Here is a 12,442-nt window from a genome sequence, read left to right as displayed (position 1 = left end):
TCCTGCAGCTGTGGTGGAAGGAGAACACTGGAGTTCTCTACACTAGGCGCATGCCAATTCACCTAAAATCAGAAGTTTATAGAATGATGGTCCGCCCAGTAGCATTCTGTGGTGCTGAGTGCTGGCCAACCATCAAAAGTGCTGAGTGCCCTTTACATGCCATGGAGATGTGTATGCTCCATTGGTCATTAGGTGTCTCCCTTCTCTTTCTTTTTTTTTTCAAATAATTTTGAAATTATTTGAATATTTATAATTCAAATATTATAATTTATAATATTTGAACTTATAATATTATATTAAGAATTATAAATGGGAAGAATAAAAGCCAATACAAATTACACAAAATGCGAACAGAAAAATACAAAAGAAAAAAAAAGTAACTTCCCCCTTCATCCCAGCAAGTAAAGACAATTTTAATAGCTTATCACCATCTCTAAATGCAACACAATCTCTCTTCTCCCCATAGCAAATCTCTTAAGTAAAACAAAATCCAAATGCTTGGTCGATTGTTCTTTGTCAGCAAAAGTCCAGTAAAGGCCACCAGATATAACTATTTTCCTCTTTTAGCCCTGATCGAATAAACCAACCTTGTATTCCTTCCCAGAGTTTTAAAAAATATTCTTTAACCCCTTCAAAGAGAATCCCAGAGGTAGTTTGCTGGTCATCTGTGTTTCAGGGCAAAAATCCTTCAGAACCTTAACAGAGCTCTTTTATATATCCAGTAAAATACATTATCAAAATCAATTTCCTGGTTAATATCTGTACATGTCCTTTAGGGTCTGGTCATCCACCAGATCCATTTTTGTTACATTTAAACCCCCCTTCCAGGTAATTTCACAGACATCCATTGCAATTTGTTCTTGTTCTATAACTTGATTACAACACATTCTGTCTATCTTGTCAAGCAATTGATCCATTCTATTAAGAAGCTTAATAGATATTTAAAAGTTTGCCATACAGATTTCTGCTCCATAGTCTTTATCTGCTCCATAATCTTTATCCTCTTGCTCCCTCTAGTGTCCAACCTTCAAGGTCTCCTTATTGTAAAAAAAGCCAAAACAATCTTATCACTTGTTTATTCGTTTCGTCGCTTCCGACTCTTTGTGACTTCATGGACCACCCCATGCCAGAGCTTCCTGTCGGTCGTCAACACCCCCAGCTCCCCCAGGGACAAGTCCGTCACCTCTAGAATATCATCCATCCACCTTGCCCTTGGTTGGCCCCTCTTCCTTTTGCCCTCCACTCTCCCTAGCATCAGCATCTTCTCCAGGGTGTCCAGTCTTCTCATTATGTGGCCAAAGTACTTCAGTTTTGCCTTTAATATCATTCCCTCAAGTGAGCAGTCTGGCTTTACATAAAAAAGCCAAAACACTTGCCATTTTCTCATGAGAAAATACCTTCTAATTAATTCAAAGCTATAATTCCAAATCCCTCTGGCCCCTTAATCCATTGTTAACTTTCCAAAATCCATATACTAATCACCCTTTTGCTGCATAGTCCAAGACATTACAGATTTTCAGAACTTTTAAAATTGAATTTACTCCATCGTCCTCTAAGGAGGAGGAGACTCACGTATTGAATACAGTAAAACCTTGCCAGTCTGAAGGGTCTTAATCTGTCCAGTAAACAAAAAAAAAAATTAATAATCCAAATCCAAAAAAGTGTTTAAGAAATTAGGTTTGGTTGAGCTTAATGTCCATAAAAGGCTGCTTTGTGAGTGTGAGCTTGATGAAATCCTGACTCCCAGCCACTCCACTCATAAGCTGCCTGCAAAACAGTTTCTGCAGCCTACTCATGAGTAGCAGCTGTCTGGAGTCATATGGATAATCTCAATGATTTCTCCTTCTTCCAGATAAATTTTGCTGGTCCAGAGTCAGCATCCAGCCACAATTCACTTGCAATGCTGTCCTGCTAATAAGCCGGATGTCAGCTCACCATGGTGCTCACAGGAAGTCTCATTAGGCGTCTACCTTCTCAATCACATCAGCACTGATACAGTGTGGCAGCAGATGGGTGTTGCACCAATAACAGAGAAAATGCAGGAAAAATGCCTACCAGGGTATGGCCATGTTCTACAAGCAGCACTGCACACTGTTGCCTGCACTGCCTACCAGTTTAGCACCGATGGCAAATGCCCATATGGAAGACCAAAGCAAAGGTGACAGGACACAATGTGGACATGAAAATCATCCAGTTGGACCTGGCTGCTGCGTTTGATCATGTGAAATGGCATTTGTTATCCAAAAAGTGGAAAATGCACCTGAGGGAAAATGCTAGGGAGGAGGAGGAGGAGGAGGAGGAGGAGGAGGAGGAGGAGGAGGAGGAGGGCAGGGAGGGAGGAGGAGGTACAGGTATTACCAGATCCCAAGGTGTTTTATAATATAATTAAGGATTCTGGACTCAGAATGCTTCTCATCTCTTCCATCCTAAATTGTATTCTTGAAATAAAGTCAGCTTGGGATAACTAGGAGAAAAATTATCTGTGAAAAATTTGGAAGAACAAGAAATCCCATTCAGCTCAGATGCTATAAACTCAGCCTTTTCCCCTTTTTTGCAACCAGGTTATGCTTTTTACTTTATCAGTCAAAGTAAACCAAGATTTGTAAGGTCAATTTCCAAACTAACTCAAGCTTTAAATCCAGCACCATTTGTAATGCAGATCTTTATTTACAAGATGCATTTTTTTTTTTAGAAACTGCTCATTTTATTTGTGGCAGTTCAGTTTCATTCCTGGATTATATATAATTCTGACTGCTTAAGGGCAGAAGAATGGGTGAAATGTACAGCAACTTTCCAGAGCATCTCTTTCATCAATGTATGAATTGCAATGTGTCATAGGAAGTAAATTCTAAAAGGCTCTCCCCACTTTGCCTCCAGGAGATCTCCAGAGTAAGAGCCCAGTGATGAACTGAAGTATCAGCATATGATTTTTACTCCTCTGTCATTTCACATTAATTTCACTATTAGGTAACATGGCTACTTATAGGTCCAATAACAGGATTTTAAAAAAAGTTCTCAGCCCCACAGTCCTCCGATCCCTCCCCCATTAACTCATCTGAATCACCAATTCCAGCTGAAATCCAGGCAGGCGCTATCTCATGTCACATCACATGGCAAGATAACCACAACCCGCATTCCTTCCTTGGCCTCAACCCTGTCAACATAATCATGCTTTAGGATTTTATGGCAACATAGAGAAACAACTATTTCCTTCCTTTCCTCTAATTCTAAATGAGCGCATCACAGTAGAGAATGTGCTGTTACTCTCTTACAAGAGGTCTGTGTAAATTGCAAGATATTTTGGACTCTGGCAGTTCTACGTATTACTGCATCCAAAGTGAAAAGCCAGTAATATACAGACTATTTCTCATTTGGAGTGGAGTTTATATGTTTGATGACATACATAACTAATGATAGAAGTTCGAAATAAGCGATCTTTTTGGAATCAAATGCATAATGAAAAATGCATAGAAGGAAGCCCTTATATTATGAAACAAAACTAAGTCTAGTGGTACCTTAAAAATTAAAGCACGATAAGGTTTATTTGTTTTGACCTAATATGCTGTCAGAAACCAGCTAGTTTTCATATGTTATAGCTTAACATGTTGAGCAAAAGAGTCTATTTGGGTTTATTCAATAAACTAAGGCTTAGCATGACATGCAATCCCAGCCTTACATTCTTGGTCTTAAACAGATACGGGCAGCAGCTGGACTGAGTTTGTTTGGTAGACTTCCCATATTTCCAGACAAGGCTTTTGATGCACAACTGTCCCACCTTATGCCCAGAATTTTACTATGGGGAAGTCCAGATGTGTTTTTTTCCATCTAGAGACCCATGTTTTTCCACCATTAAGGAACATACCTGTAAAGGGTGAATAAGAATAGTTGCTTAATGCCCATTGTCTTAGGGTGTTATAAACTATATATCTGGAAAGATCTTTGCAATAAATCAACACAGCTTTCTGAGTCCCTACTATTTAACTGTCCAGCTAGGAGCAGACTGATCTTAAAAAGCTAAATAGGGTTGACCATGGTCAGTACCTGGATGGAAACCAAGAGGAAATACCAGGTTGAACACTAATCTGGGAAGAAAAGTCTGGAATAAGGCATAACAAGCCACATCTCTATTGCTGCCAAAAAATCTACATGGCCATGAAGTCACAAGAGTTAAGCCTACCTCAAAGAAGACTATTCTATGTCAATTACTTGAAAGTCTGAAAAGAAAAAAATCAAGAATAGAGTTTTTTGTTAGCTGTTTGTGAAACTGATCACAAATTCCTGGGCTGAGTATGGACTCAAAGATACAATGTTCCTTAATTCTTAGGCCTGAGCTATGGGTTTGTATCTGGACCTAAACTTTGCCCATCTCTAGGCTACAGTCCAATTCATCAGATGCGTGAATTATTCTCTCAATTGCAGGAATACTTGGGTGGAGTAGGATGAGGGACAGGATTGTAGAAAGCCATACAGAAGTGAAGTGGCAAAAGCATAGAGAGTAAAGATTGCATAGATCTTGCATATAGCATAGTGACTGTTCCTAATAGCACCGTAGGAAGAGAGTTGTGTTAAGACTATTTTTTGATTTGTGTGTGCCTTTGAGTCAGTGTTGATGGCAACTGCCTGGACAAGTCCCTGCAGTTTTCTTAGCAAGATTTCGGAAGTGGTTTGCCCTTGTCTGCTTCTGAGGGCTGAAAGAAAATGACTGGCCCAAGGTCACCCAGAAGGCTTTGTGCCAAAGGCGGGACTGGAACTCCCGGTCTCTAGCCTGATGCCTTAACCACTACCCCAGACTAGCTCTTGAGACTATGGTAACGCAAAATTAGAGGGAGTCTGTAGCGCCTTTTCAGACTAATTTTATTTAAAGGCATACATTTTCATGATCTGAAGTGAGCTGTAGCTCATGAAAGCTTAAGGCCTTAAATAAAATTTGTTAATCTGAAAAGATGCTACTAGACTTTTTCCCAACAACCTCACCTACCATCCTCCAAAGTTGGCTGATATGCATATTGTGATACTGTTGTATGTGAATTATGCAGTAGTGTTATCACACACCCCAATTGGTTTAAAACAAGCTTTTGCCCTTTGGCCATATATTGTAAATGGGAAGCTCTGAAGATAAATTATTCTGAAACTAAAATTCTAGTACTTGCCAAACGCCCTAGAGTCTATGCTTGGTAGATGAGCGAACACCCAACTGAACAATATTAAAATCTTAAATATTTGGGGCTAGTATTTTACTCCCCTGGTGAGCATAAGGCCCATTGAGGCCATGTTCAAAATGCCCCAAAATCACCAATAGCCCTGCAATCTTTGTCCTGTTCTAGAGGGACATTATTTATACTGGCCATTCTTAAGGTATTTGCAGCAAAAGTTCATGCACAGCTCTTGTTTGGTGCCCATTTAGGCCCATATAGCTCTTTTGTCCCCTTAGACAAAGCACAATCTAAATTCCTAAGGGTTATTTTCCAGGTGGCAGGAAATGTGCCTAATGTGGTCCTCTGTCATGATGCTGGTGTGATTACAGTGAAAACCAGCATATGGCTATGCATATTCTGGTTGAAAGTACTGTTTTTCCTGTGGAGCATCTGAATCCTATTCAGCTATGGTTTGGGCCTAGTCACGGATCAGAAACAGCACTAGTCACTTTAAAGGATGACCCTAACTAGGGCCTGAATGGAGGAATCTGCCCTTCCTGGTCCTGTTGGACTCCTTGGATGCATTAAATATCATGGTATCTTTCTGGGCTGTCTGCAATGGTTGGAAAAAGGAGACAATGATCTGGTCATACTCCAAAATCTCAGAGCATCTTCACCAAGCAATTGCACCAATTAAATGACAGCATTCCTCCTTCCCCATATTTTTCATCAATGGCCGAATTAGGAAGGAAAACAAAGGAGGGAAGAAGTCATGCTAGAGATGGTCAAGAGCAACAATGCTTGCCTTGAGCTAGGACTCAGGTTTTGTTGCAGTCTCCAGATTTAATTAAGGACACAATTCATGTGAGCTTGTAATATTGATGCCTTGCCATTTGAACAAATCAAGAAAGCCTTTCCTCCACTGCTGTTAAAAGCACAGGCTGCCCAATCCACGAAACCTAGCTTTCCATCCCACCCATGACAGGTAGACATTTTTAAAAGCAGAGGGATGGATTTTAACAATCTGCATTTAACAGTGATTGCTGAGAAACAACAGGAGGAGAGGGCTACTGCTCTCCAGTCCAAGCTTGGTAGCTTCCTAAAAGCATCCAGCTGGCTATGGTGTGACATAGATTGCTGCACTTTCATTCTCAAAAGCCATCCCCTTATAATCCCTTTCTAGCATACATAGTCTTTGATATCCTGGGCAGACAGTATGTGTTGAAAATAAACATAAACACTTGATTTTCTTTTATAACTTCTGCTCTTAAAACAGGTGGAGAGGGAACCAGTCTCCAAAATCAGACCTTATGTCCATCTTCAGGGATATAACAACATGGCTATGAGAAGTGGCAATATATTAGATAGCAATAATTGCTATGCTAATCTTTTTTTTTTAATCCATTCAATTGTGTCCGATTCAGAGACTGCCTGGAAAAGTCCCTGCAGTTTTCTTGGCAAGGTTTTTTGGAAGTGGTTTGCCCTTGCCTTCTTCCTAGGGCTGAGAGAGAGTGACTGGCCCAAGGTCACCCAGCTGGCTTCGTGCCCAAGGCAGAACTAGAACTCAGGGTCTCCCGGTTTCTAGTCTGATGCCTTAACCACTACACCAAACTGGCTCTCTAATCTAATCTAGCAGTGGCTTTATCAGCAGAAATTAGTGGGTGAAACTTTTCACAGTCTGAAGATAAAGCATCATTACCTGGACATGTTTGCTTATTCAACAAGCATGAAGGGCAAAATGATAGAAGTAGATTCAAGAAAGGTAACTATAAAACTAGTAATTATATGGGGCAATTTTTATCCATGATGCTTGGAAGTAAATGAAGAATGGACAGTGCCCCCTACTGCACTTCAGAAATTCTGCACAAAATTTCAGAATCTTGAAGCAGCAGCTTCAGCTCCCATAATCCTCAATCAAAATGGTGCTGCCTATACTAAATGGGAAATGAAAACTGTAATCTAACTGATGCAAAAGGCAATATTGGTAGCCTTTATTATTTATTGGAGCTTTATCCTGGCCCATTGTACTTTTGGAACAGTAATTGCTCAAACTTTCATATAAGACTTGAAGTTTAGATGCTAATCACAGAATAGTTACATGTCACCACAAGTTACAAGGCTTTAAAATCAAGTCTCTAAATCAAGTCTTACCTGCATTGTAGAGCAGCACTTGGAAGGCACAATACATTCTCCAACCCTTCTAAAATATTATTAAGTATGAATAAGCAGTAATGAAAAGCACACCAAATTTTCTCCAAAATTCAAATAAATTGAAATGAAGTATCATGATCAAATATTCTACACTGCTTTTAATAATAGGAAGTGAAACAATTCTAACCTTATTAAAGATTAATACAGAGAGCAACTCCGTATGCTTTAACCTGAATCTCAGTAAACATGGAATGATAAATGGACAGAAGATCAAAGACTCTGAAAACATGTTGAGCAGAGGTCTACCCTTAAGAGACGCAAGGGAGGTCTGTCATTTTATATTTGGGCAACAGTCATAAACATTTGCCTGCCATTGGCTCACCCAGTTTTAATTATATGCTTATACCAGAGTTAAACAGAAATTATAAGGGGAAGGTTCTCAATTCCTTGAATAATCATGAGACTGTTTTTATGAGTTGTGCAGTGCCTGAGTCAGTAGTGGTCTTCATCTGCATCATGTTCAATTAACAGCGAAATCCTTTATGGATACACAGAAGACATTCAGTAGAACTTACCTTCGCACTTAAATGTAGGCCCTACTGAACACACTTCCAGTAAAATGCAAAGGATTGAACTGTACTTGTATATACAAATGGCATTTTCTCTTCTGCATTTTTGCAACATGTTCCAGGCTGTTTTCTCTTAGATCCTGGAGATGAATGGATGGTATTTTTGTCATATGTATTTCAAAGATGTATGGCCAGGGAGCAGAGAAAAAGTATGCTGTTCAGCATAAACTGCCCATTCTACAGTTTCCAAAACACCAGCAGCCCAGATGTAGCACCAACCTCTGAATAGCACAATTGTATTTATGCTTGCTCAGAAGAACCACCCATCAAGTCTATGGGAAATATAGAATTGCAGCCTCCTTTTCTGGCCAGATTCAAAGGGCAAAACTGTCACCTTCAGCAGCTGAGGTTTATGCATCACAAGAAACCTGGAATAGCTGCTATCCATCCCAGGACATTAAGCAAAAATCCTAATCTATTCAACTATACAACAAATTAGAGCAGAGTTCCTCAACCAGGGTTCCGCGGAGCCCTCGGGTTCCGTGAGAGGTCACTAGGGGTTCCCTGGGAGATCATGACTTATTTAAAAAATTATTTCAAATTTGGGCAACTTCACATTAAAGAGGTAAGTTTCATTCTTTGTTTTTAGTTTAAGGATACTGTTAATACATATATACAGGCCTACCCATGAAACGAAGATCATAATCTTGTAACTTGTGCCCTATATTTCAGCCTGAATATGCAGGAGTTCCCCGAGGCTGAAAAATATTTCCAAGGGTTCCTCCAGGGTCAAAAAGTTGGGAAAAGCTGGATTAGAGAGAAGATCATTTTGTATAGTTTCTGGTGGTTTTTGGAAGTACCTAATGAGTCTTGTGTCTTAATGTAAGGAGTGCAGTTTCTTATAGGCCAAGTAGCAAACTTACCAGAAGACAGATGATTTTAATAGCCATTCTCCAGTTCATAGAAAAGGGAGCTACAAATAATCCTAAAACATCTACTGAGCTAAAAAAAAAATCCATGCAACACCATTTTATTGAGGAATCAATATTGTGGGCAGGGATAAGTAATGAAACTGCTTATTTAGATGATGAAAATTATTTTTTTTTATACTCAAATGTATTTTCAAATGTATTACGTTAAGCACTCTAAAGGGAGCAAGCCTTGGTTGAAATGAATCCCATAAATAGTAAATCCTGTAAATAGTAAAACTTGGAGTTGAGGATGTAGTCTGCATCAATCAATAGAATGCAGAGCTACCACATTCCCATTTTTCTCGTTGGCTTTGCTTCGGATTTTTTTTTTTTTTTGGACTTCCCACTCCAGCCCTGGACTCCCATCCAAGTACTACCCACGCAGAGCCCGTTTAACTTTTTGAGGACAAGATCAACCCCATGCGGCGGTGCCGCGCCTGCACGAAAGGCCACCCCCAGCGCGGCGTTTTTTTTTGCCCTGGGTAACAGACACGCAGAGCCGATGTTTGCACGACGCACGTGCGCGCGTGACCATGCTTCCCGGAACCAGGGTTGGCTCAAGCCCGTTTCTTGGGTTTCACGCCCCGGGGGCCGCCGGCTAGCCACGCAGGCTCGGCGGGCGAAAAGGCGACCGGGCGCGGGTGGAGGCAGGCTCGCAGCCGCAGGGCAGAGCCGCCTTCGGGGGCTCCCCGGCCTTGTCCCCGGGGGCTGGGCGGAGCGGCTGGGCGGGCTTCCCCGGCAGGGGTCGCTACGTCGGCACGGCCGGCCTGCTTTCCTCCCTCCGGTGGGCGGGCTGAGTTCCTCCCCGCCCGCCGCCCCACAGCAGCCGGAGGGCGCCGCGGCAGCCGAAGCGCGATCGATGCCGGGAGCGCGGAGGAGGAGGCGGCGGCGCTGCTGAGAGGGGGGGCGGCCCCGCCCGGAGATGGGGATTCTCAGCATCACGGACCAGGTACGGCGAGCGCAGGAGAAGGCGACTCGTTCGACCGCCTTCCCTGCACCCAGCTCCGGCCCCGTCCCTGCCTGCATACCTCCCTCCCTCGCTCGCTGGCCCGCCGCGTCCGCTACGCCAGCCGGGGGATGCACGGCCTAGTGCGGAGCCGCCCACCTCGTTCAGCGGGAGCAGCCTGGCTTCTCCCTCCGGCGCGCAGGGGTGGCCTCGGGATGCAGCCAGAGCTGGAGAAGCGAGAGGCGGCGGGCTGGCCTGGTCTGGTCCTAGCCAGATGCTGCCAACATCCGAAGAAGGCCGGCGGCGGCGCCCGGGTCGAGCGCGGCTCTTTCCCGCCTAAGAAGAAAGAGTTCTTGCCGCCCTTTCGCCGGCGCGCTCGGCTGCGGCTGCTTCCCCGTTCCCCCAGGCAGCCCTTTCCCACCCCCTGCCTCTGTGTTTGGCCCTCATTTCTGCCTGCGAACTCCTCTCCGTCCCTCTTTTCCTCCTTGCTCCACTCCTGTTTCTGGAGCGCAAGTACTTCTTCCCAACCTAGGCAGGTCCTCGTCTCTAGGAGTGGCCCCAAAGGGGAGAATTTTGCTAGCGCTATAATTTCTCCTAGCATCACACTGTAGGGAAAAGAGGATTTGGGCCTAGTGGAACTTCGAGTATTCTGCATTAGTTCTTAAAGGTACAGAACCCTTCTCAGATCATTTATTTTATATCCTGCCTTTCCTTCAGGAGCTCAAGGTGGCATATAGAGCACTCCCTCCTCCAGTTTTTCCCCACAGTAATAACCCTCTGTGTGTGTGCGCGTGCATGCACCTGGCATATCCAGCAAATTTGCCTCTTACCCTCATTCTCCATCACTGCATCCCTTTCTGCTTGATCCTCAGACTGCTGCATCTCTTCTACCTTACATTAGTGCTTTTTTCACGTTAGGCAAGATACCAGTACAAGATTCAAGCTTATCAGTTGTCAAAATACATTTTTAAACCACTGGATGAGGCCAAATAATTTCTTCTGGGTCAGTATTTGGTCATACTTTTGGTGAAGCTGTATTATGATACATAAAGATATATGCAGCCAGTTAGAGAAGAATGTTTTGGTGGCCCTTTCTGTTTTTGAACACTTTGGAAGTTACAACTTATCTCTTTTTTCTCATTAGGCAGCTGCCATGTTTGCAATTTTTTGTACACTTCTGGTATAGTTTACTGTCCTTCATTTCTCTCATAGGCTGCATTTCCTTTCCTTTGCTCCTTTCCTAGGAGTTTAATCTCATTGTTTCTTCTGCATATCTACAGATCTAGTTAGGTTATGCCTTGGGCTGTTGTAGTACCTGAGTAAATGGAATTGTTTCCATTCCTGGTACCTAAATGGAACTCTTCTTTGGCTTTCCTTTATGTGATGCACTCCTTGGAAAGTTGTAAGATTTGCCTGGTTTTTATTCTCTTGGTCTTGATTATATGTAGCATAATGTTCAGTTGTCTTATAGGATTTAAATAAAACTCCCAAGTTTTGTGATTGCATATTCATGTCATATGATATACTACTTCTCTTTCTTAGTGCAGAAGTGACTGGCTAACCAAGTTTACATGTCATGCTAACCTATAATGTGATTTATTTGATTTTAGCTTAACATGTTATGCAAAGGCAGCCATTTATCCACCAAGCTATAGTTAAACAAGTCATGCTTATCTTCTCCAGGGTTCTGTTACTTTGAGCATTACAGAAACATTTTAATACCAGCCCAGTTTCAGGGGTCTTTCTTTTTCTCTTTCTTGGATGGACATTTTTGCTACAGTGTGGTTTTACTACAGTGTGCTGAGTTTTTAGATATGCTTGAGATAACCATGTTTTAATTAGGATTGTGTTGGAAGGATTTCTTGCGGTCCAGGTCACCAGTGAGTATAAGGTTAGTTCTTCAGAGGCACCTCTGACATTTTCCCTGCGTTATGGTGGAAAATATTGAAATGGAATTTTAACAGGGACACACATAAACTTCTTCATCTAGGAAAAAGAAGTTAGATGTTCAGAAATATAGTGGAAGATACTTGTTTGGCACTAATAAGTGAACACATTTTGGAATTGTAGTTGAATATATAATAATAATAGTAATATATGACAAGTATGAGTCAGCAGTGTGATACAGCTACAAAAAAGAGACATAATTTTCGGCTGCCTCAGTAGAAGCATAATTTCCAAAACACAGGAAATAATTTCATGCATTCTGCACTTGCCAGACCCAATACTGTGCTTCTGGGAACTACACTAAGAAGGATCAGAGAAGAGTAAACAACATGCTAATGAGGCACGAAACTTAATTCTAACAAGAAGAATTTGAAGGAACTGAGTATGAGTTAAGAAGGCTGGATTTGTCCTAACAGTCAGAAATCATGCTGAGACGAGGAGTAGGTCTCTAGTGTTTATTACAGCTACATAAACAGAATCCTAACAAACTGAAGAAGCGTGGGAAACTCTTTGAATGGCTGCTTAATTCCTCAGTACTATGCATGCGTTTTCCCCCCTGAATAGAGGCCCCTTCCAGCTCGCCATCAGTACTCATGACAGGATTGTTGCACCGGTAGGGTCTTGCTTTGGGTTGTCATCCCAAAGCGCAGGATACAAAATAATGGTAGTAAAGATACAGTCTAGTGCAGTGTTTCTCAACCTTGGCAACTTTAAGATGTGTGG

The 12,442-nt window shown here is 42.1% G+C and overlaps 1 protein-coding gene and 1 long non-coding RNA gene across 2 annotated transcripts in view; one reads left to right on the top strand and one right to left on the bottom strand.

Moving 5' to 3' along the window:
• LOC134490564 (uncharacterized) overlaps positions 1–12,442 on the bottom strand; it is a 259,536-nt gene that overhangs the window by 126,655 nt on the left and 120,439 nt on the right. The gene's annotated exons all lie outside the window — the stretch shown is intronic.
• The window catches only part of ANKRD52 (ankyrin repeat domain 52), an 81,526-nt gene continuing 78,738 nt past the window's right edge, over positions 9,655–12,442 (top strand). The window contains exon 1 of the mRNA XM_063293663.1: positions 9,655–9,775. Within this exon, the coding sequence (XP_063149733.1) occupies positions 9,749–9,775 (27 nt within the window). The 5' untranslated portion in view covers positions 9,655–9,748. The remainder of the gene's footprint in view (positions 9,776–12,442) is intronic.

Source organism: Candoia aspera, chromosome 2, assembly GCF_035149785.1.
Source record: "Candoia aspera isolate rCanAsp1 chromosome 2, rCanAsp1.hap2, whole genome shotgun sequence".
Lineage (NCBI taxonomy): Eukaryota > Metazoa > Chordata > Lepidosauria > Squamata > Boidae > Candoia > Candoia aspera.
Note: the sequence above shows the minus strand (reverse complement) of the source record. Positions and strands in the feature narration are given on the sequence as shown.